The sequence below is a fragment of the Panthera pardus genome, unplaced genomic scaffold (genome assembly GCF_024362965.1).
Source record: "Panthera pardus isolate Hobbes unplaced genomic scaffold, ASM2436296v1 HiC_scaffold_7, whole genome shotgun sequence".
Lineage (NCBI taxonomy): Eukaryota > Metazoa > Chordata > Mammalia > Carnivora > Felidae > Panthera > Panthera pardus.
The window spans coordinates 82,728,119-82,753,468 of NW_026527002.1; the positions used below are offsets into that span (position 1 = coordinate 82,728,119).

The following is a 25,350-nucleotide window of genomic DNA, read 5'->3' on the forward strand; positions in this document are numbered from 1 at the left end:
TAAGGTAAAAAAGTAAAGGTTTATTGACTGAATCACAATTTTCATTCAGCATACAACCATTATTATCACAGTAAATTCATTCCCATTTTCATTTTTTAAGTCAAAGCTATTTGCGGTGAAGTATGCTTAGGAGGATTATCATCAAGAGGCAGATTTTTCTAATCAGCTTTTCAACATTCTAAGAGAAGTAAAGACCACTGCCACTACCATATGGGCAAGAGCCTGGAAAATAAAATCTGAAGTACAGGTCAAGTCAATGTAAGAAAAAAGAATGGAGTCAAATTCTAAGAAAGCTCCTTTAATAAATGGGAAAACTGGAATAATTTTATTAGTGAAAATGACACTATAAAGGAATAAAATGGCCAATTGCTCTCACTTATTCTTTCTTACCCTGATTCTTATATACAAAGCACCATTCCATTATAGCTTATCCCAAATATTAACTGGTCAATCTCCTCTCAAGTGTTTGTTCATATGGCATTCAGATTGTTCATCAAAGACTCTAAGCTACTTTCAGTTGTCAGATTTCAGCTTCTACAACTGTTTCTTACAGACTGCTGTTGCTGAATTTCTATTTATTTATAACCTGTTTCAGACCATTTTGATGTTAATCTTTCCTCCACAAAGAAAGTAGGAAAAAGTGCTAAAGAAGTTTCTGGAGAACAGGGTTCTGAGGATACTGAAGTGAACCACTCATAAGGGAACCTGGGGCAGAAGCGCCACAGGCAAGGGTGGCAACTCTGGAAACTGGCTTTAGGAAAACAGAGCTCCCAGGATATTTGTCATCTCAAACATCAAGAACCTAAGGACACTGAGACCTTGCTGACCAACATCACTTTGGAGGACAAAAGGCAGCTTTAAAACATGCACACAAGAGTTCCCAGGCTGACAAACAACTTGCACAATTATCTACCTACCTACCTCACCTGGAATCCTGTCCTCTGGCAGCAGAAGGACCTGCCACTCCTCACCAGAGTCTGCTCAGTGCCAGGCTGCCCAGAACACGGTTATGACCACTCACCTTCTCCCCCGGAGAAACTGATACAGAATACACCAACCTTGGTTTTGAGAACAAAACCTGTTAAGTCATATCCCATATACCACTGTGTGTCTACTTTATGGCTACTTTCCTCCCAATTCACAGGATTTTGTCTTTCCCAATTACCTTGTAGAAAAACCCATTTTACTTGTGTCATTCGACTTCTTAGAAGGATCTTAAAAGTTTCAATCTACACATAGGCCTCATGTCATTCCTTAACAAACTTTACTCAAGCTCATAAGGTTTCTCTCCTGTCTGAATTATCTGATGCTGAAAAGGGATAACATTTTTGAAGTTAAAGGGATATTCCTCACAATAGAACGAAAACATTTTGAAGAGGGCCGAACAAAGAAATCCCAAACTGGCTCTATCATGATTGAAAGTGCAAGGATTCCAGTGAACTTTTCTTGAACCTGAAATAGATGAGTACAAGGAAAGAAAAGCAAGTGACCACATAAAATACCTCACTGCACCTTAAGATCTGGTGCTATGAAAACATGATTTTAAATAAGTATATTTAAGCCGTGCTTGTTTAAAGTACTGAAGCACAGGGCCACCCTCTGAATCTGAGGGAAGGCATGTGACCTTGGAATTTTTAGCACATAATTTTGCAGCCTACCTTTAGTTAACAGCACACTGGGAGATCTTAAATCACTGGAGAGATGAATCTCCAAAATGAAAGCTGTAAAAGTGACAGCTTTCCCATCAGTACATTGCTTCTGATGTAAAACAGGGAAGACTATCGAATAAAGTGGAGTTATTCTCCATTGTGAACTTTACGATGCTGAATGAAAGCTGCCTGTGCACTAAAGAGGGCCCCACAATTAATACACTTATAGGCTTGCTCTCCAGTGTGAATTTTCTCATGACCAGTAAGAGTTATTCTCTGACTAAAAGTTTTCCCACATTCATTACACGTATAAGGTCGTTTTCCACTGTGAACTCTCTGATGACGAATGAGGTGAGAGCTTTGTCGGAAGGATTTTCCACATTCAGTGCATTTGTAGGGTTTCTCTCCTGTGTGAATTCTCTTGTGTTGGATAAGGGACAAGCGTGCACTGAAGGCTTTCTCACATTCATTGCACATATAGGGCTTCTCTCCAGTGTGAATCCTCTGATGCTGAATAAATTGTGAATGCTGACTGAAGGCCTTGCCACACTTCTCACATTCATAAGGCTTCTCCCCTGTATGAATTCTGTGATGCTGGACGAGAGAGGAGCGGACGTTGAAGGCCTTCCCGCAGTCACTGCACTCGTAGGGATTCTCTCCAGTGTGAATCCTTCGATGGCGGACAAGGTGTGCACTCTGGCTGAAGGCTTTTCCACAGTCTCCACACTCATAGGGCTTCTCTCCATTGTGTGTTCTCTCATGTTTAATTAGGGTGGATATCTGCCCAAAGGTTTTCCCACACTCGTTACACTCATAGGGTTTCTCTCCAGTGTGGCTCCTCTGATGCTGAATGAGGTGTGAGCCCTGGCTAAAAGCCTTCCCACATTTGTGACACTCATAGGGCTTTTCACCATTATGGACCCTCTGATGCTGAACAAGGGAAGAGAGCACACTGAAGGCTTTACCACACTCATTACATTCATAGGGCTTCTCACCATTGTGTGTCCTTTGATGATGAATGAGATTAAAACTCTGGCTGAAGGCTTTTCCACACTCATTACACTCATAGGGTTTTTCTCCAGTGTGAATTCGCTGATGCTGAATCAGATGTCCCTTTTGACTGAATGTCTTCCCACACTCATTGCATCCATAAGGTTTTTCTCCAGTGTGAATTCTCTGATGCTGGACAAGGGACAGGCGAGCGCTGAATGATTTTCCACACTCATTGCATATATAAGGCTTCTCACCAGTGTGAATTCTCTTGTGCTGAATGACTTGGGAACGTTGACTGAAGGATTTCCCACATTCATTACACCTATAGGGTTTCTCTCCAGTATGAATTCTCTGATGAACGATAAGGGTTCGGTTCAGGCTAAAGGATTTCCCGCATTCGTTGCATTCATAGGGTTTTTCTCCTGTGTGAATTCTCTGATGTTGAATGAGAGATAATCGTGCACTGAAGGCTTTGCCACACTCAGTACAGTCATAAGGTTTCTCTCCAGAATGAGTTCTCTCATGCTGAAGGAGGTGTGACTGTCTACTAAAAGCCTTCCCACATTCCTTACATGTGTAAGGTTTCTCTCCGCTATGAGTTCTCTGATGATGAATCAGGTTAGAGCTATGACTGAAGGCTTTCCCGCACTGATTACACTCATGAGGTTTCTGCCCAGTATGAATCTTAAGATGTTGACTATACGATGAACGTGTACTGAAAGCTTTTCCACATTCACTGCACTCATAAAGTCTTTCTCCAGTGTGAATGTCATGGTGCTGAATGAAGTAGGCATGAGCCCCGGAAGCTTTGTCGCACTCAGCGTAGGTGTGGGGCTTCTCTCCACAGTGAACTCTCTGATGTTGGTTGAAGACAGAGCAGTGGCAGGAAGTTTTTCCACATCCACCACACTCAAAGGGCTTCTCTCTGGTGTGATTACTCCCACGTAGAGAAAGAGCTCTACTCCGGCTGAAAGGTTTTCCACACTCAGTCCGCTCGAAGGATTTCTTTGGATTGTTAACCCTCTGACTCTCACCAGGAACTGAACTCTGCCTGGCCACTTTCACAAACACATCTGTCTGACATGATCTTTCTCCTAGATGGAAACATGGGAGATTAATGAGGTCCTGAGTTTGTTGAAAGTCATCTACATGTGGCACATTCTGGTGGAGACTCTCCCCTCTAGACCCTCGATGAAATCCGACAGGGTTTGGGTCTGCAGTGCAGTTTATCTCCGTGGAACCGGATATCTGGCCTTCCCCCATGGGGGTTTTCACACGTGTCAGTGTCACCGGTCTGGAATTGTTCTTCTGGGAGAAGGATTTCTTAAGTCTTTCCACTGTAGATTTTCCCCAGTAATTCTTTATCTTTCCCTCAGTTTTACACATTTCTTCAAAATCAGATTCCTTGGATATATTTCTTGCATGTTCTTCTGATTTTGCTCTCTGGGACTCCATTGCTTTGGAAATTTCCTGTTTTGGAGTTAATTCCTTTTTTTCCATTAGAGACTCAAAACCTGAAAGAATGAAGAAAAATGAGTTATGTGTATTCTACTATGGGAAAAAGAATTAGAGCATAAATAGGAACATTTATATGAAACAAGTATCTCCTAGGAGGACACTGGATTTTCAGAATGCAAAAGCAAAAAATGACCTCAATGGGATGAGGAAAGAGGGGAGAGAAGCATTCTATCAAAGCAACAAAAGCTGGTGTGGGGAGGAAGTAAGGAGAAGCCCAAGGTCAAAGTGTTACATCTGCAGACGGGCCAACTAGGCACAGATGGAGCAGAAACGGTGAGGCATGACTTGAGGGCGCTCAGAAAGGTGATGAGGGTAACAGGAGTGGAGGCTCGGAAGGTCACCACCTCTGCTGATCATGCCATTGCTGCATACTTTGCAAACAAGGTATCTTCTTATAGCTTCTTATAGCTTTCTATAATAGATATTCAAATATTTGTTTAAAAATAAATGAATGATAAATGGCTTATAATGAATAAAGGGTATACAGAGTAATAGATAATGGAAAGATGATTTGATATGGACAAATTGGCTTTATAGAAGCAAATTAGGGTAAATAGAGAAAAATAGATACAAAGAAAAGATACAAAAACAGATACTCATCCAAACAGCAGGCACAGTACAAGGCAGAAAAGCTAAATGTGTGCAACAGTCCATACCACACATTCCCAATGTACAAAAATACCTGAGTATTGGTAAAAATTGTGATACAACTGAATTCTGAAATTCAATGAAAGGAAATTTACTAAAGACAAAACAAAAATTTCACACTAAACCACTAAATCATGTGGACACAATGACTGTTGGAAGGACAACCCAGGTCAGAACACTGAGAGGGGAGCCCTACTGTGGGATGCCATGAAAGCATAATTGAACCTCTCTTTTGTAAACTAGTTATTATAGAGCTGTAACAGGCTGTTACTTGCAGACTGTTTGGCCAGACAAGGAAACAGAGCTGAAAATGTTGATTAGATGGTGTCTAGCATTGGGCTAAGTCCTTTTAAAAGACTTCAGTGAACTACTCACAATACTTCAAAGGGATTTACTTAAGTATGGAAGCTAAAAACAAACAAAAATTTATTCTAGAAACTTATGAGCAGTCTGAAGGGGCAGACTCTGGATGTAAACATCCAGAATTCCTGTGGCTTCTATCAGGAGTATCTGAAGTGTCAAGAGTCCTCAACATCTTAGGAGTGGAGTCTAAAAAGATCTCAGTCGAGAGGTATTATTTCACTGGGTAGGAAATAATGAAGAATGTGAACAAAATGAGAAACCACCGAAGAGGGGTGCCTGGGTGGCTCAGTTGGTTAAGTGTTCGACTCTTGATTTTGGCTCAGGTCATGATCTCACGGTTTGTGGGACTGAGCCCCACTTTGGGCTCTGTGCTCACAGTGTGGAGCCTGCTTGGGATTTTCTCTCTCTCTGTCCCTCCCTGACTTGTGTGCACTCTCTCCCTTTCAAAAACAAACAAACGAACAAACCACAGAATAGAATGATCTGTGGGTCAAGAAGCAACATCTCATGCTGATTCATGCTGCCATTTTCCCTCAGGAATCTAGTGATTCTTGGTTGCCTATTTGTATTTTAACACGAGACAATAAAAAGATGCTTGGGAACTCTGTGTATGAATGGTACTTGTCAAGTGGAGGCACATTTGAGTAAGGTGGTAGTTATAAGGCCAGGGCATCCCCAAATGTCAAAATTTAGAAGTCTTTCCTCTATGGTTGGTTTTTTGAGGCAATCCCCTAACTTTTGCCTTAGATAGATGATGCCTTACTGTTGGGTATTCTTTGTACAAAGTTAGAGGAAGGATGTGTCACTATTAGCTGTTTCTGTATTTACACCTTTTAGTTGGTATCTCAGGATTCAGGTCTTTTTTTAAAAAAAAAAAAACTAAACTAAAAACAACTCTTTATAAGTGGTAGACTGTTTTTCCATCAGGAGGTACAAAATGTCTGGTTGCTTCTCTTTTTTGCAATGTTAGCAGCCATTAGTGATCATTATTTATATTCATTTTTATTAAAAAAAATTTTTTTTTAACGTTTATTTATTTTTGAGACAGAGGGAGACAGAGCATGAATGGGGGAGGGTCAGAGAGAGAGAGGGAGACACAGAATCTGAAACTGGCTCCGGGCTCTGAGCTGTCAGCACAGAGCCCGATGCGGGGCTCGAACTCATGGACCGCGAGATCATGACCTGAGCCGAAGTCGGCCACCTAACCGACTGAGCCACCCAGGCGCCCCTATATTCATTTTTAAATTTGGAATTTTGAAATAGTGATTTCTAATTCTGTCATTCTTTTATTTTTCTTTTATTTTTTTTTTACAGCTGGAAGCTCTATGATGAGAAATTTCTACTCACCAATTGTTCAGTTATCCTGAGGTATAACACATCTTACAAAGGCAGAATAAACACTTGATATATTTATTCACCAGTTTTCAGAATAATGAATCAATTCCCTAGCATTCCTCAAAGGTGACCAATGAGTAGGAAATTACTCTAACAAAGTCTAACTCTAACAGCTTTAACAAAGCCTAAGACCAACCCCTTGACAAGACATGGTAATTCAATGTCATGTTATCTTTCTGCCAAAAGGAGACTTAATCCTCTTTCAAGAGTATGACATCAAATGGAGACTCTATAATGTTTTATCTATAATACTGACTCTCAATTAAATATCAGAAAGTATGTTAAGAAAAAGAATAATGACAAGAAACCAAGAGAAAAAAATACACAATAGAAACAAACCCACAGGTGATTCAGATACTGTCATGAACCAATTTCAAAAGCAAAACTGATTAGTATATATAAGAACATAAAGGGATACAGAATGTGACCAGAAATCAAACGGAAACTGAAATTAAGAGTTCAATAGAGAGTTTCTTAGCAGACAGGACATAATAGAACAGAGGATTACTTAACTGGAAGGTACACAAGTAAAAGTATTCTTAAGTTTCAGATTGAAACACAGAGGGGGAAAAAAGGACAGGAAATATAGAAAAGAGCATAAGAAACAGGTGTGATATGGCAGAACAGTGTAATATATGTATAGTTACAATCCCAGAAAAAGAGGAGAAAAGGAACAGGACAAAAGAAATACCGGCTTCCTCACACCTATCAGAATGGCTAAAATCAACAACCCAAGAAATAATAGATGCTGGCAAGGATATGGAGAAAAAGGACGTTTGTGCACTGCTGGTGGGAATGTAAGCTGTTGCAGCTGCCCTGGAAAACAGTATGAAGGTTTCTCAGAAAGTTAAAAATAGAACTACCATATGACCTAGCAATTGCACTACTGGGAATTTTCCCAAAGAATACAAAAACACTAATTCAAAGGGATTCATGCACCCCTATGTTTACAGGCGCATTATTTACAATAGCCAAGATACGAAAGCAGCCCGAGTGTCCGTCCATTGATGAATGGATACACATGGTGTATATATGGACAATGGAATATTATTCAGCCATAGAAAAGAATGAAATCTTGTCATTTGTAACGACATGGATAGAGCTAGAGAGTATTATTCTAGGTGAAATAAGTTAGAGAAAAAAAATAACATATGATTTCACTCATATGTGCAATTTATTTTATTTTTTATTTTTTTTTAATTTTAACGTTTATTTTTGAAGGAAAGAGACACAGAGCATGAGCAGGGGAGGGGCAGAGAGAGAGGGAGACACAGAATCCGAAGCAGGCTCCAAGCTCTGAGCCATGAGCACAGAGCCTGATGCGGGGCTCAAACCCACGAACTGTGAGATCATGACCTGAGCTGAAGTCGGATGCTTAGCCAACTGAGCCACCTAGGTGCCCCTCATATGTGCAATTTAAGAAACAAAACAAATGAGCAAAGAAAAACAAAAGAGAGAGAGGCAAATTAAGAAACAGACTCTTAATTATAGAGAACAAACTGATGGTTTCCAGTGGGGAGGTGGGTATGGGGATGGGCTAAATAGGTAATGGGGATGAAGGAGTGCACTTGTTCTGATGAACAGTGGGTGATGTATGGAATTGTTGAATCATTCTATTGTACACCTGAACCTCATATCACACGGTATGCTAGCCAACTGGAATTAAAATAAAAACTTAAAAAAAAATATTAGCTTACAACTTTCCACAACTGACAAAAATCTACAAATCATTGCAAAAAGCTTGAAGAATCATAAGCAATATAAATGCAAAAAGACCCCACACCTGGGTATAACATAATCAAAGTGCTAAAAACTAAAGAAAGAAAATATTTAGAGCAGCAAGAAGAAAAAGACTTATCAACTTAAAAGCAAAATAAGACCGCAGGCTGACTGTTCAACTGTAGAAGTGGAAGGCAGTAGAAAAAAGGGTGTTGTTAACGGGCTGAAGAAAATAAATGACAACACAGATTTCAGCATCTAGCAAAAACAATCTTCAAAACTGAAAGCTAGGAAATTGCATTTCCAGGACGACAGTGTAAAGAACTCACTGGATCCATGTTACAGCAAAACAAAGATGGTAAGAATTATAAAAACAGATGAACACAGGGGAAGGGATAGAAAAATAAGATAATAACAGAGAAGGAGGCAAACCATAAAAGACTCTTAAATACAGAGAACAAACAGGGTTGCTGTAGGGGAGGTGGGTAGGGGGACGGATTAAATGGGCGAAGGGCATTAGGGAGGGCACTTTTTGGGATGTGCACTGGGTGTCATATGTAAGAGATGAATCACTGGGTTCTATTCCTGAAGCCAAGACTACACTGTATGTTAACCACCCTGGATTTAAATTAAAAACAAAAACAAAAAAACAAAAAACAAAAATGACAACAACAAAAAACCAAACTAACAATGATTTAGTCTCCGGAAATTATCCTAAGGGCAAACTGCAAATCAAGAAGCAGTTTTCTCATTCAAGAAAATCTACTAAAATTTGTATGAACACTGAGAATGTAGGGCATTTGAGCCATGACCCACTCTATCTCTACCCACAGCTCAGCCTGACAGATGCTGTACTTGGGTTTGGTGGGAACAGGAAGAAGGGGCCTTTCTCCTTGGCTCCCAGTGAAAGCTTACCACATCTCACCAGGAGGTTAGGCCACGGGTAGTTACCATTCCTTCCAACTCCAAGGCAAAGAGGCAAAAGTCCTGGTGAGTGTGGCTGAGAGGGCAGGGAGTCACCCTGCTGGAGTCAGAACAAACCTCTAACAATGCTTTAAAAATACCACAGCCCAAGTTTAATTGGATCAGACTGCTGAGCTATTTATACCCTAGGGTATTATCAAAACAGTAGAGCAATCTTTGTTGCTTTCCTCACATAGGAAATTCCAAGGGATTCAGGAGCTCTGTGCCAGAAATGGGGATGAGAACCAAATATATATTCATTATAAATCACAGTATCACAGATAGGAATATTTTATATGTGACAAAGACAGCACAGAGGAGGTGAGTGAATGCAGAGTGCTGTTGGGAGTCAGAAAATGACAGCAGGTGGCTAATGGAATGTACAGGAACAAATGAAGACAAATGGTAAATAAGAAAGTAAATACAACAAACTCTATATTCATTCTTGTTCTCATTTTTTTTCAATTTTCATAATAGACATAATTAACTATATAAAGTAAGAATTATGAAAACGAATTGTTTCACTTGGAACATACAGAGATGGAACTGTGTAACATTAGCACAAAGAGAGGAAGAGAAAATAAAGCCATGTAGGAGCAACAATTCTACATGCCCCTGGAATTGTTAGTATAAACCAGAAGGAGATTGATAAGTTAAGATGTACCTGGTAAGTTCTGGAGCAACCACGAAGAAACTAAAGGTACTAGGTACGGCCATGTAGCTGAACTCACCATTGGAACGGGACAGGCAGTGATTTGGGCTTCTTCAAGGCCAGGATTTGCCTCCTCTGCTCTTTCTCTGTCTCACAAGCCTGAGGACAGATGTGTTTATGATGTGGAGCATAGAGATGGGGCTGGAGATGAGCATTTGGACATGCTGCTCCAGAGGACGGCAGACAAAACAGATAAACTGGCTTCTGAATGAGCATGTCCAACAGGGAACACACCAAACAGGGACTCTACTACATGAGGAAAAGAAACTTTTATCTGTTCAAGCCAACGTATATATGGTCTATATATATAGACCTCTATACGTTGGTCTAGTGCCAAGAATGAACATTTCTACATAGGAAGATTTGGGGTGATTTTATTCTCATTGGTGTACTTCTCTACAAGACTATTTTGGTAAGATGATACGTGTTCACTGTATAAAAATACTTTTTTTTTTCTTTTTAGGCAGAGAGAGAGAATTCCAAGCAGGCCCTCAGCTGCACAGCCAATGAAGGGCTTGATCCCACCACTCTGGGATCATGACCTGAGCTGAAATCAAGAGTCAGCCACTCAAAAAACAGTCACCAGTCACCCCTAAAAATAATAAATTATCTTATTTTTTAAGTTTATGTATTTATTTTGAGAGGGAGAGCGAGCAAGCAGGGAAAGGCAGAGAGAGAATTCCAAGCAGGCTCTGCATTATCAATATAAGTCTGGTGTGGGGCTTGAACTCACGAACCATGAGACAAGACCTGAGCTGAAGTTGGAAGCTTAACTGACAGAGTCACCCAGGCACCCCCAAAATAAAACACACATTTCATAGCTTCCTACTCCTCTGGGATCAGAATCACATCTAACACACATCTAACACAGCCTGCTAGGCCCTAATGCAGTCCTGTCTACTTCTCTTTAAATTTTTTTTTTAATGTTTATTTATTTTTTGAGAGAGAGAGAGAGAGAGGCAGAGTGTGAACTGGGAAGGGGCAGAGAGAGAGGGAGACACAGAATCCGAAGCAGGCTCCAGGCTCCAAGTTGTCAACACAGAGCCCAATGAGGGGCTCAAGCCCACGAACCATGAGATCGTGACCTGAGCTGAAGTTGGGACGCTTAACTGACTGAGCCACCCAGGTGCCCCTGTCTACTTCTCTTTAAACATGTGTGTCTCTGTTCTGGTCTGTCCTCCCCTGTACACTATAGGCTCTGACAGCCACGAGGATGCTACCCAGCTTGTTCACCATAAGTAAGCCAGATCATAGCTGAGTGATACATTTGAATTCATACACGTTCTGTGCCCAATTCCCAGCCTGTCCTTGACAAATTCTTCTGCCTGGGTGTCCTTGTCCTTGGACCCCCTTCCCTTTTGCTCAGGTTCTTCTCAGGCTCCTCCTCCTACCTAAGAGGCAAAACCACAGGACCACCAGGACCACCAGACAAGGCCACCAGGAGAAGAAGCATGTTAAATGCTCAGCTGCAGGACGGTGAACATCCCTGAAACTGGGCAGAATGACAAAGTCCATCCTGGTCTCAGGTGGCACAGAGGAAACCACACAGTCTTGGAGCCAAACAGCCATGATTCAAATCCCAGCTACTCCCCAGCTGTGTGTAACTGACTCATCTCTCTGATCATCAACTTCCTCATCTATGAAATAGGGAAAATAATGCTTCTGGCATGGACTCTGAGCCCTCAAGAAATTGTAATGGGAGGTTGCACCAAAGGCCCTTGGAAATCTCCTGGAAGATAAACCACTTCTTACTTCCAGGTAAGGAGATATGACAAAATAGAAGTCATCAGGGGACAATGTTTAACATATTGTGTAACCCACAGAGGGTGGTGCATGTGGAGAAACGAAGGGGGACCCAAAAATAAGTTTAACTGGTTTAATTTCATCAGGCAAAATCTGGGTAAGAGAGTTACAGAGGCATGCTACCACTTAGTTACTTTACAGCACTTCTGCCAACTCTACCCCTTTCCTGCCAGCATGGACTCATTTCCCTATATGCCACCATTCCCACTGTGTGCACCCACATATACAGGAAACTCGATAAATGGACTGTGCAAAATTGCAGGGTACAAGAACAATTTGCAAAAATCAACTATATTTTTATACATAAGTAATGAAGAATTGGAAATACCATGCACAGCAGCATAAAAATAAAAATACTTAGGAATAAATCTGACAAAAGATGTTAAATGCCTCAATGCGGAAAACTAAAATACTACTGAGAAACTGAAACATAAATAAATGGAGACGTACATCTTGTTCATGGGTCAGAAAACACAATATATGTCAATTCTCCCCAAAATGGTCTATAGATTCAAAGCAATCACAATAAAATGCTAGCCGTCTAGCAGGAGCAGAAATCAACAAGCTGATTTTAAAGATCATATGGAAATACAGAAGACCTAGAATAGCCAAAGCAACTCTGAAAATGAAGAACAAAGTTGGAGAATTAATACTACCTGATTTCAAGACTTTTAAGTTTACTTATTTATTTTTGAGCGCACTTGAGTGGGGGAGGAGCAGGGAGAGGGACAGGGAGAGAGAGAGGGAGAGAGAGAGAATCTCAAGCAGGCTCCACACTGTCAGCATGGAGCCCAGTGCAAGGCTGGGACTCATGATCCATGAGATTATGACCTGAGCCAAAATCAAGAGTCAGACACTTAGCTGACTGAGCCACCCAGGCACCCCTGATTTCAAGACTTTTCATAAAGCCTCAGTAATCAAAACAGTATGATACTGCAGTAGAGACTGACAATAGACAAACAGAAGACAGCAGAGAGTCCAGAAATAAACCCACACATATATGGACAACTGATTTGTGACAAAAGCACAAAGGCAATACAAGTGGAGAAAAAATGGTTTTGTTTTTTTTTTTTCAACAAATGGTGCTGAAACAAGTGGATTAACAAATTAAACAAATTAAAACTTGGTGGGGCACTGGGGTGGCTAAGTCAGTTAAGTGTCCAACTGGCTCAGGTCACAATCTCATGGTTCATGATTTTGAGCCCCATGTCGGGCTCTGTGCTGACAGCTCAAAGCCTGGAGCCTGCTTCGGATTCTGCGTCTCCCTCTCTCTCTGCTCCTCTCCTGCTCACGCTCTGTCTCTGTCTGTCTCAAAAATAAACATTAAAAACATTTTTTTAAAATAAAAATTAAAAAGCCAAAAAAATTTAGCAACCAGAAAGCAAAAAATCCAGTTAAAAAATAGGCAAAGACATGAACAGACACTTCACCACTGAAAATACACAGAAGGGAAACAAGTACATGGAAAGACAGCTAACATCTTTAATTACTAGAGAAATTAAAATTAAAACCACAATGAGACACCACTACACATCCATCAGAGTGGCTAAAATGAAAAAGATTGATGACACCAAGTATTGATGAGGATGTAGAGAAAATGGAACCCTCATCCATCGCTGGTGGGAATATCAAATGGTGCAACCAGTTTGGAAAAGAGTCTGGCAGTTTCGTAAAAAGTTAAATATATACCTACCATGTAATCCAGCCATTCTATTTCTAGGTATTTATCCAAGAGTAAAGGAAATGAATGGTCATACAGGGGTCTGCATACAAATGTTCACAGCAGCTTTATCTGTTATTAACCCTACACTGGAAACAACCCAAATGTCTGTTAACAGAATTGATAAACAAATTGTGGCATATCCATACAATAAAATACTAATCTAAAAATAAACAAAATAAAAAATAAAAAAATTAATAAATAAGTTATTGATACATAACGTGGAAGAATATCAAAAGAACTATGTTGAGTCAAAAGATGACAGACAAAAAAAAGAATACATGCTCTATGATTCCAATTATATAAAGCTCTAGGAAATGTAATTTATATAGACAGAAAGCAGATCAGTAATCACTTCACGATAGAGATGGGAAGAAGTGAGAAGGTGGGATTACAAAGAAACAGGAGAAAGTTTTGGGGGTAAAGGATATTCTTGCTATCTCGACTGTGGTGAATAGTTTCACACGTACATACATAATGCACAAATGTTAGCATATTGCACATGTTAAACACGCATGGCATATTAATGCTTAATATACCTTAATAAAGCTGTTTCTAAAAGGGGGAAAAATGCATGGAGTGTGGAGCCAGTATGCCAGAGATCCAACCCAGCTCTTTTCCTGGCCAGCTGTGTGATCTCAGGCCAGCAACTGAATCTCTCGTGCCTCAGTTTCTTGAGCACCAACTGTGAGGACCTTGGAAGATTGCATAAGTGCATGTACTGAGCACAAATGTCCAGGCATTGTTAGCTGCTGTGGTAGCACAGAGGATTCAGCTACACTTACTGTTCACTATTTATATGCCCATACTCTTTGCTACACATGAAGAAACCCTAACTCATGTTTTTCTCCAAGGCCCTGAATCAGCCTGGGAAGTCTAAGTGAGCAATAGCAGGAATGACTCTGGGCAGGAGGGCATATCTCTGGGTGGTCTTTCCAAGCAGCCAAGGCAGAGCTGACCAGCAAGGCCTGAGAAGGAATGGGCAGCCAGGGCAGGGAGTCAGCGCCCCAGAAAGATACCTGAGCTCTTTTCTGGGATCTTTCTGATCATTTCCTAGGGTTAAGGGAACCACGAACTCATTTATGGGTATAGAGAGAAACGAGAAGGCAGAAATGGAGAAGAGGGAAAGCAAAGCCTTGGCAGTGACAAGAGATGTGGCCCAGAGCTCACAGAGAAGGGCCTGGAGAAGTGGCAGCACCTGCCAGCAGGGGCAGGAGAGCATGGGGGCATTCCTGGAGACTTACTTCCACTCCTGTGATTCCGGATCCAGCTCTCCTCAATTCTCAGTGACTGTGGGGCCCATGGTTCTTCCCCCTTCTCCAGCCTGGAGATGACATCAGGTTTGGAACGTTGAAGTCCTGTTCCAGAGAAAGGGAGCAAGACTGACAACTCATCCAAGTCCAGGGCAGGATGGCCCCATGGGCAGCACGTGTGTGCTGGTCATGACCTCCCCTGTCGCCTGGTCTGCTAATCAAGGAGACAGATTCAGGCCTCTGCCCCAGCTGAAAAAAAGTTAAACCCAGCTCTTCTGGGGGCTGTAGATAAGGGACAGAGTTGGGGCCTGAACACATCACACTAGAAGACTCATAGAGTCTTGGTGTTTACCAAGGACTGTCTACAAGGACTAAAGGGAAGCAGCACATTGTGGTGTAAGGTAGGGCTCTGAAACCAAATGGATTCAAATCCTAGATCTGTCCCTGACTGCCTGTATGAACTTAAATGAATGATACTCTTCTTCTATACTTCCTACAAGGAAATCGGGGTGTCCATGGCACTGCCTGTCCTCTCCTCTATGCAGACCAGGCCTGCCTGGGACCAGGGTCATAAATGTCTTGCATTCGGGCCCAGGGGATGAGGAGCCTCTTAGCCCCAAGCCTAGCCCCAGTCCCATTCATGAGCAAGGAACCCAGAGCCCAACTTCAGAGAGAAGCCTTACCCAGTGAGACCAGATTTCTGTAGGTTTCCAGCATCACGTCCCTGTAGAGGCCTTTCTGAGCAGGGCCCAGACAGCCCCACTCCTCCCAGGAGAGGAGCACAGCCACGTCCTCAAAGGAAACCGAGACCTGGAATGACGAGATCTTGTTGCAACCCCAGGATCAGGCCCAGGGTGGGTCTGGGGTGTGGAGCCATTAGGCTCAGGATGGGCAAAATCCCTCTGAACGCATGTACCAGACTTATCCTCACAAGAGTGGCCTCTTTGAGGCAGGCACCATTTCCACTTGTCTTTGTCTGCTGAACCCCTGCCCTCCACTGTGTCTGGTCCAGGGATTGGGAAGACACAGTGTGGAGCACATTTCAGGGACCTGAACTCAGGGACCGAGGACACTGGTGAAGACAGGGAGCCAACTACCCTCTGGGACCAGCCCCTCATAGAGAGAATCATGGAGAGACTCCAGCCAAGAAAGGGCTAAGGCCACACAGAGGTGTCTCCATGCATACCACTCACCTGGGGCCCATCAGGAAGGAGCTGCTTGACGGCTATCATTGGATCTCTGAGCTTTTCCCAAGGAGGTGGGCAAAACTGCAGGGAGAGGGAAGACTGTAATGGAGTGTGACCAGCCTGCTTTTCTCACAGCAACACTGAGACTTCTGTGCCTGGATCTCAAGAGGTCTATGGCAGCAGACATGGAGTGTGGGGCTGCCAGAAAGCCCTGGGAAGGGCAGGTGGACTAAGCACCCAGTAGTCTCTGAGACTATATCCCCTTGCCCACCATGAGGCCTCCCCAGCAGCCCCTGGTACAACAGCATCCTAAGGCCACCATGTGATGGCCCCAGCAGTGCACCTGGCTGGAGGAACCAATGGGCTGCATCTCAGGCCCTCTTAGGAGGTCCTGGAGAGTGGGCAAACACCTGAGGACAAGCAGACCAGGCTCTTTCTCATGCAGTGCACAACAAGTAGGGAGTCTGACAGACAAAATTTTAAGTGCCTATGACAGGTGACGATAAAGGATAGAAAGAATGAGTAGCATGAGGGCAGTACTTGGTGGTAGGAGATATTTTACAGAGGATAGTCAGGGAAGGCACCTTTGATAAAGCAACATCAAAGGAGAGATCTCACTGTAGTGAGGGCAGGCAATATGTGGATATTAGGGGAGATATATCCTAGGAAGGGGAAAGCACAAGTGCAAAGTTTATGAGGTGCAAGCTCACTTGATGTGTTCAAGTAAGGGCGAGGAGGCCAGAGGGGCTGAAGGGGAGCTGGGGAGGGCACGAGAAAAGAGGGTGGAGAGCCTCATAGACTATAGGATTTGGGCTTTAAATCTGAATGAGATGGGAAGCATCTAGAAGGTCTGGACAGTGATATGACCTTGACAGGTCTTGTGGCCTTTCCAGCTGCTGCTTTGAGAACAGACTGGGGGTGGGGGGTGGGGGCTATCAGGGCCTAAACAGGAAAACCAGTTGGAAGGCTCAGGCTACAATCCACTAGAGGTGACCAGAGTGGTGGCAGTAGCTGATAAGTGATCAGATTCTAGATGCATTTCAAAGGCATACTTAATAGGATTTGCTGATGAATTAGATTTGGGATAAGACATCAAGAATTCTGGCCCAAGGTATTGAGATGATGACATCTCCATTCACTCAAAAGGATAAGACTGTAGAAGTACATCTGAAGGGTAAAAATTAAAAATTGGTTTTGTATGTGTTGTACTTAAGATGCCTATTAGACTTACAAGTGGAGAATGAGAGCTTTTGCATATATGGGTCCATAATTCAGGAGAAGGGCCGAAGCTGGCTGGGTATACACTGGGAACTGTCAGTATACATATGACATTTAGAACCCCTCCTCTGGTTTTACTACAGGCTGACAGGTGACATGAGGGTTATCACTCTCAGCAAAACCTTCCCAATCAGCCTCTGATACAAAGCTAGCTCCCACCTCCACAGCTCCCCACTCCATGCAAACGAACCCCTTAGTTCAAGTAGAAATGTGTATCGCTGGTAGGTCTGCACTCTGCCTTTGCTTCCAGACTGGCAGGAAGGCATGTAACACTGCTGCTGGAAGCATGGGCTCTGGAAGCTAAGACGGCTGAATTCCAAATTTGGATACACCACCTACTAATGCAAAGGTCCCCCGGTAAGTGACGAGTTTCTACACAGACCTTAAAATGAGAACACTACCGCTATCCTAAGTGACTATTTTGAGAATTAAATGAGGAAAATGTATAAAGTACTTTGTATAATGTTGGCAAACCATAACCAAGAAAAATATAAGTAAACCTTAATCACGATCATTAAGGCAATGTTTATTGACCGCCCAACAAATGAATGAACGAACGCCGTGATTGTTCTAGCTCCAGAAAGTGATTCCTGCTTGTCCACTTCAGACCCAGGAACCGAGGTCCCTTCCCTGACAGCTTTAGCAACTCTATCCTTTCACCTAATCTGCTGCGTGAAAAGCACTTTTCGAGAAAAAGCACAATTTGATTCATCCCCTGACCACGTCCCAACCTCGCCTCCTCGTTAAGGCCTTCTTCATCCACGCGGCGACCCAGGGAGCCTGGACGCCACCGAGCGGGTTTCCGCGGGGGCCTCCGCCCTCCCCTGCCCGCCTCCCCACACTCCACGCCACCTCCGCGCGCTACCCACGGCCGCTCAGACACCTCCGCGCCGGCCGCCCTCGCCCAGACTCACTCAGTTCGGACACGGAAGGACGCGCCCCTCGCAGACGCCAGGCCCTGAGCGCCAGAGCGCCCGGACAGGAAGTGCCCGCCCTGAACTTCCGCCGCGCCCTCCATCTCGCCACCAATCGGGTTCCCGGTTCCGGAGGCTGCTCACAGAAGACTCTGCGCTACTGGCAAGTTCCTGGGTCCTGGTCCTGAGTTGGTTGCCAGAAGCGGACTGGCCTTGTGAGAAATGTTAAAAGCTCTTTAGAGAGTTGCGAACTGTCACATGGCGGAAACTCATGAAGAAAGGAAAAGGATCAGAGAAGGAATAAGTGACAGTGAAACAAAATCTTTTATTTTTCTTATTCCCGATTATTCTGAAAGATTATTGTTTTTCAAAGTAATAATAGCAACGATATATTAGGTTATTATAGCACATGGATGAGTAAAATGGAAGACAGCAATGTCATAAGGGACGGGAGGGAGGAATTGGGAATACTTGGTTATAAGTACCTATGCTACCTATGAAGCAGTATAGTGTTACTTGAAAGCCGGCTCAGATTAGTTCTACTAGATATATTTGCTAGATATATTAATATCTATAATATAGATATTAATATAGATATTAATTCTACTAGATATTAGTAGATATTAATATAGATATTAGTTCTACTAAATATATTTGCTAGATATATTAATATCTATAATATAGATATTAATATAGATATTATCTATAGATAACAATATAGATATTAATATCTATAATATAATTAATATACTAGATATATTAAAATATTTTCATTTATTTTTTTTTATTTGAGAGAGAGAGCGAGTGGGGGAGAGGGCAGAGGGAAAAAGAATCTTGAGCAGGCTCCATGCTCAGCGTGGAGACTGAAGTGGGGCTCCATTCCATGACCCTGGAATTATGACCTGACCTGAAATCCAGAGTTGATGCTCAACTGACAGATGCACCCAGGAGCCCCCTTTTTTTTCTTCTCCCCATGCTATATGGAGACTTATTTAAAACCTGAGGACACAAAGTTTAATGTTTTTTATTTATTTTTGAAGGAGAGAGAGAGAGAGACAGCATGAGCAGGGGAGGGGCAGGGAGAGAGGGAGACACAGAATTCGAAGCAGGCTCCAGGCTCTGAGCCGGCAGCACAGAGCCCGATGCGGGGCTCAAACCCACAAATTGTGAGATCATGACCTGAGCCGGAGCCGGACACTCAACGGACTGAGCCACCCAGGCACCCCGTGAGGACACAAAGTTTAAAAGTAAGAAGATGGTGGAATGCCTAGGTAGCTCAATCGGTTAAGCGTTCAACTTTTGATCTCAGCTCGGGCCCTGATTTCAGGTTTGTGGGTTGGAGCCCCATACTGGGCTCCACACTGGGTGTGGAGCCTACTTAAAAAAAAAAAAAAAAAAAAAAAAAAAAAAAAAGATGGAAAAGCTATCGAAGCTGTATAACTTAGAGATAAAGCAATCTTTTTATTTTTTTAAGTTTATTTATTTACTTTGAGAGAGAGAGAGAGAGAGAGAGTGTGTGTGCACACAGGGGAAGGGCAGAGAGACAGGGAGAAAGAGAGAATCCCAAGCAGGCTCTGCACTGTTGTACGGATCCCGATGTGGGGCTCAAACTCACGAACCAGGAGATCATGACCTGAGGTGAAACCAAGAGTCAGATGCTTAACTGACTGAGCCACCCAGATGCCCCAAGATGAAGTAATCTTTAAGATCAAGGTATTACTATAGATAACAGAATGCCATTAAATAATTCTGAAATGTTTATTTAATCAGGAAGACACAAATATTTAAAATTCACAGAATAAGAGTTTCAAAATGCTTCAAAATTAGAGAATCATAAAGAACAATACACATACCATCATAGTGGAAGGGTGTTATATGCCTTTTTCAATAACCGATAGACCAGACAGACAAAAAAAAAAAAAAAAAAATCTAAGGATTGAGGGTTTTTTTTTCCCCTCCTGACACCAACTATGTGGTATCCTCTCCAATACCAGCTAGACTCCTATAACTCAACTAAATTTCGACACTTAACTACGAGAGGTAGAGCAGACCACACAGGCTAAGGGCTCAGCCCACAAGACTTCCCACACTAAAGATACCAGTCACAAATATCAAGTGCCAGGGATACTCACACTTCTGTGTGACTGAGTTATGAAGTCAGGAGTTCCCACAACCCCCGCCCCCAAGCTCAACAATTTGCTAGAAGGACTTACAGAACCCAGGAAAATGCTAACTCATGATTACAATTTATTATAAAAGATACAAATCAATAGCCAGATGAGGAGGTATGGAAGGGAAGTCTGAAAGGATCTCAAATGCAGAAGCTCTGTCTGTGTGGAGTTGGGGTGTACCACTTCCCAGCACATGGATGTGGTCACTAACTTGGAAGCTCCTCAAATCCCCTCCTGTAGGGGTTTCCATTGAGGTCTCATTATGTAGGCATGAGTGTGGTCATTGATGATTGGCTCAATCTCTAGCCCCTCTCTCCTCTCTGGAGGTTGGGAGATGGTGCTGAAAGGTATAAGCCTCTAATATAAGCTTATTATTATTTTTCTGCTGACCAGCTCCCATCTTTTTTTTAATGTTTATTTCTTTTTGAGAGAGAGAGAGAGAGAGAGAGAGCACGTGAGTGGGGGGAGGGACAGAGAGAGGGAGACAGAGGATCCGAAGCAGGCTCTGTCCTGACACCAGAGCGCCTGGTGTGAGACTCAAACTCAAGAACCGCGAGATCATGATCTGAGCCAAGGTCAGACACTTAACTGACTGAGCCACCCAGGTGCCCCTGACCAGCCCCCATCTTGAAGCTTTCTAGGGGCCCACAAGAATCATTTCATTAGAACAAAAGATGCTCCTATCATCTTTATCACTTAGGAAATTCCAAGGGTTTTAGGAGCTCTGTGCCATGAACCAGGAACAAAAATCAAATTTTGTTTTTATTATACACATGATTTGTGTCCCACTTTGAATCCTAATAGCAACTAAACAATAACATATGCAGGATTAATTACCCCCAAATGTGAAAGGTCTTTAGGGAGGAAGTTGTAAAACTTTATTGAAAAATATTATAGAAGATTTAAATAAATGAGAGGTATACAAGGGTCATGTAAGATTCATGACTGTTTACTACAGAGATTCAATCTGCAACAAAATCTTCTATAGAATTAATTTGAACAAAATCCCAAAGGAGTTTTTAGTAGAAACTGACAAGCCAATTAAAAAATTTATATGGAAAAACAAATAGTCAAGGTGCCTTTGAAGCAAAAGAAAAGGTGGGGTTTACCTTATTTAGATCAGACTTACTATAAAGATTGGTAGTGAGGGACTCCTGGGTGGCTCAGTCAGTTAAGCCTCCGACTTCGACTCAAGTCATGATTTTGTGGTCCCTGAGTTCAAGCCCCACGTCGGGCTCTGTGCTGACAGCTCAGAGCCTGGAACCTGCTTCAGATTCTGCCTGCCTCTCTTTCGGCCCCTCCCCCACTCACGATCTGCCTGTCTGTCTCTCGAAAAGAAACATTAAAAGAAAAAAAGATTGGCAGTGAAGCATAGTGGCATTAGTGTGGGGATATACAAAAGGTCTAATGGAACACAGTGAAGAGCTCTCAAATACACCCCACATATGTGGAAATGAACTACAACAGATGGACACTGCAGATCTGAATTCACAAATGAGGGTAGAAAAGCTGATTATCCCTATTTGAAAAATAAAACTGAATTCTACTTTACAAAAGACACAAAAATCACCCCAGACTAAAAATTTGAATATGAAAGGTAAAGCCATAAAACTTTTAAAAGAGGAAGTTAGCTCTAGGTTCCCAGCTTAACAAGAGGTTCTTAAGACACAAAAGGGGAAAACAAAAAGATTGATACATTTAACACTGTTAAAAGTAAGAATTTCTTTTCATCAAAGTACACTATAACAGAAGTGAAAAGACCCTACAACTCACTTTTTCCACTCCTGGATATATCTTAGAGAAATTCATTTTTTTTTAAATTATTTTTTTAAATTAATTTATTTTAGAGAGAGAGGGAGAGAGAGCATGCATGTGCAGGGAGGCGCAGAAAGAGAGGGGGACAGAGGATCCAAAGCAGACTCTGTGCTGACAGCAGAGAGTCCCATATGGGGCTCGGACCCACAACTCGTGAGATCACAACCTGAGCTAAAGTCGGATGCTTAACCAACTGAGCCACCTAGGTGCCCCAATAAATTCTTGAACACAGGATACATACAAGAATATTCCTAGTGCATTGTTTATAATAGCAAAAAAGTGTAAGAAGCTCAAATGTTTATTGTTGGGTTTCCTTATTCGGTGGAGTATTATCATCAGTGAAGACAGTGAACTACAGCTGTCTGTACACAGCAACATGTGTAACCCTCACAAACTTATTGAGAAAAACAAGCTCAAGAACACATATAGGGTGATTTAATGTGTGCAAAGTTCAAAGCATGCAAACAATGTTGTTTAGAGATACATATTTATGTTACATAAGAACACAGGAGTCCTGAAAGATTGGTAATGTCTGTTTCTGCAACTGGGTGGTAGGTAGATGCATTTTTATGATTTTTAACTTCAAATATGCTTATATATAGTTAGTCTTCATTACTCTGATTCCATATTTGCAAATTCACCTGGTTGCTAAAATCTACTTGTAACCCTCAAAACCAACACTCACACTTTCACGGTATTCATGGACATGCACAGAGTAATGAAAATCATGTGTTCCCAGCTTAGGCTGAACAGGTGACACTCTGCTCTCATACTGTAAATCAATGTCCTTTTCATAGTATATTCAATGGTACACTTTTTGTATTCTTGTGCTTTTTGGAGGGGATTTTACTGTTTAAAATGGCCCTGAAGCATAGTGCTGAAGTGTTGTCTAGTGTTCCTAAGGTGTGCTGTGCCTTATGGAGAAAATACTTCATTCAGGTGCTAGTTATACCATGACCATGACTTCAATGTTAATAAATCAACAACATATACTAAATATATGTGTTAATGTATATTAAATGTGACTTTAAATAGAAACATACAAGGTGATGTATCAATCGATTGATGAAAATGTTGTGACTGGAGGTTCCCAGGAACCCAACTGTATTTCCCCTAGGAGCAATGGTTCAGTATTCACAAATTCAGCGTTCTCAGATATTTTATAGGACTACCTTGGATGATAATTGACTGCATATGAATATTGATATTTGCAGGTATGAAATTTGTAATAGATTTTCTAAAGAGCCTAGAGGAGTAGAGAGAGGAAATATGGTTTTGGTGGAGACCAGTGGAACTTATCTATTCAAGAGATAGGAAGTAGCTATGGTGATGGAGAGTGAAATGTTAGGAGCGGTTGCTAGAGTGGTTGTGGAGGTGTAGATAAGTCAGGAAGAGGTAGCTGAAAACTTGCACTTCCTTTTATGAATCCTCTTTCCGTGTCAAGGTGGGAGGTGGTGGAGAGATTTGGAGACTTATTGACATGGAATGCTGGGTCCTCTAGGCCTTCCTCTCTGAAGTCCTTCAAGGACCTGCCTTCTGGGGGTTTGGGGGTTTGAATAGGTGTTGGTAATGCCAGGGAAGGAAAATGAAGTCTCTGTGCAGGACAGAGGGGTTGCAGGGGCCTGTAAGAAGATGCTCAGAAGGCTGGGGGCTCAGTGGGACCACAGCAGAGTGAGGTCTGGAAAAAGTTGCCTTTGTATGATTTGAAGGGCATGTGCTGGTTGGAAGTCAGGCAAACAAGCTGTCCATGTCAACTAAGGAGCTTGGACTTCATGCTGGAGGAAATGGAAGATTTCCAGGCAAGAGAGTAATATAGTTTTTGTTTTAGAAAGTTCACTCCCACAAGATGCTTCAGAAGAGACAAAAAGGGAATGGAAGTATAGAGATTAGCAAGGCCTGGATTGAGGTTGTTCAGGGCAGAGATGGTCTGGGGTGGGGGCAGGGGCGGGGGAGACCATTTAGGAGATCAACTGATAGGATTGGGTGGCTGATTGCATCTAGGGCTGTGGAAGAGGACAGTCTGCTGTGAGGATTGTGCTCAATCACAGATGTCTGGGCTGAGAAGGCTTTCTGGAAGAAGCAGTTCTGGGCCAAATCCCACAGGCTGATTCACAGCCAAACAAGGCAGTAAAAAGTCCCTTTGGATCTGGAACCCACTCACCGCCAAAACCTCCAGTCTTCCAGGGCTGAGATACATCCTGACTGTGGTAGTTTAAAAAATATGTCTAAAAGTTTTTGAAATTCCTCCTTTCAAGAGTGGTCATGAGAAATCCTGAGTTAGAACCACACAGCTATGCTGTTGCTGCATTCCTGATCCTCAGAAACTCTATGAGATAATGTTTACTGTTTACAATCTGCTAAATTTTGTGACAACTTGTTATGCTGCAATAAATATCTGTGATGACCAAACTCGTACCCTTTGACACCTCTCAGCCCAGGCAGGCAGCAGTTCCCATTCACTGGGTCAGGAAACGACGCTTTCTACCCTGATTTCCCTGACAGGAGTCATAAGACAACACTCACGACTCCTGTTCTCCTGAAGTTCCTAGTTCCTCTTGGTTGTGGAGGTCTGCTAACGACTGTGACCCCAGACAGGGAGGAGGCACCCGGGTCTCTAGTGCCATAAGGTGGAAGGACTGCCCTGGGCAGAAAGCGAAGGGCAAGGTAGACTGTGGGGTGGGATGGGCCTCCCTCTGCAGCCCCCCCCCCCCCCCCCCCCCCCCCGCTTCCGTGTTCACATCCAGACCACCAGCAAGTGCGCAGGCTTTCCCCCCTCAGTTTCTGAAACTCCTCCACATCCCCAGGCTCACCTACCCCCAACCCGTCCGGCCTTCGTCACGACACAGCAGAGTGATCTTTAAAATACACATCTGAGTAAGACCACATCACTCCTCGGATGAAGCTCTCTCAATGGCTTCCCATTGCGTTTAGAATAGAGGTGGACTGCGGGCTATCCTACGGGGTCTATGACCAGATCTCGCACAACTCCGAGCCCGCCTAGCAACACGGCCCCAGCTCCCCGGCCTCCTTCTTGGCTACTCGAACAGTTCCGCCGGCCAGGCACAGGCTGCTCCTGGGAGGTTTTTGCTGACCGCTCGCCGTCCTGTTTCGGGCCCCTATTGACGGCGCTTCTCTGCCCGATGGTTTTTCTCTCCGCACTAAGTGAGCTTTGAGAGCATTCCCTTGCTTCAGGCGTTGTCCTTTCACCCAGAGTGGTGCCTTCAACGTAGTTAAGTGCCACGAGAGCGC

General features: G+C 42.9%; 1 protein-coding gene across 5 annotated transcripts; it reads right to left on the minus strand.

Annotated features, from left to right (window-relative positions):
* On the minus strand, positions 1-25,350 carry LOC109258315 (zinc finger protein 252-like). 5 transcript variants are annotated; one of them, XM_019435010.2, is made up of 6 exons: positions 24,912-25,350; positions 18,116-18,327; positions 15,930-16,004; positions 15,420-15,546; positions 14,728-14,841; positions 1-4,156 (listed from the first exon to the last, which is right to left on the minus strand). In XM_019435010.2, the coding sequence occupies exons 3-6, from the start codon at positions 15,966-15,968 to the stop codon at positions 1,797-1,799; spliced, it is 2,640 nt and encodes an 879-aa protein (XP_019290555.2). In that variant the 5' UTR covers positions 15,969-16,004; positions 18,116-18,327; positions 24,912-25,350; the 3' UTR covers positions 1-1,796. The 5 variants fall into 5 exon arrangements, with proteins under 5 accessions (XP_019290555.2, XP_019290556.2, XP_053752079.1 ...); XM_019435011.2 differs by lacking the exon at positions 15,930-16,004; XM_053896104.1 differs by lacking the exon at positions 24,912-25,350 and having other exon boundaries at positions 18,116-18,347.

Bases quoted from the DNA above. Each gene is read 5' to 3' on its own strand.
- LOC109258315 (XM_019435010.2), bottom strand. From the start codon at position 15,968: ATGATAGCCGTCAAGCAGCTCCTTCCTGATGGGCCCCAG. The intron at 15,547-15,929 runs GTGAGTGGTATG...TCGTCATTCCAG, and splicing joins TCCTTCCTGATGGGCCCCAG to GTCTCGGTTTCCTTTGAGGA. The intron at 14,842-15,419 runs GTAAGGCTTCTC...TCTCTGGAACAG, and splicing joins CAGAAATCTGGTCTCACTGG to GACTTCAACGTTCCAAACCT.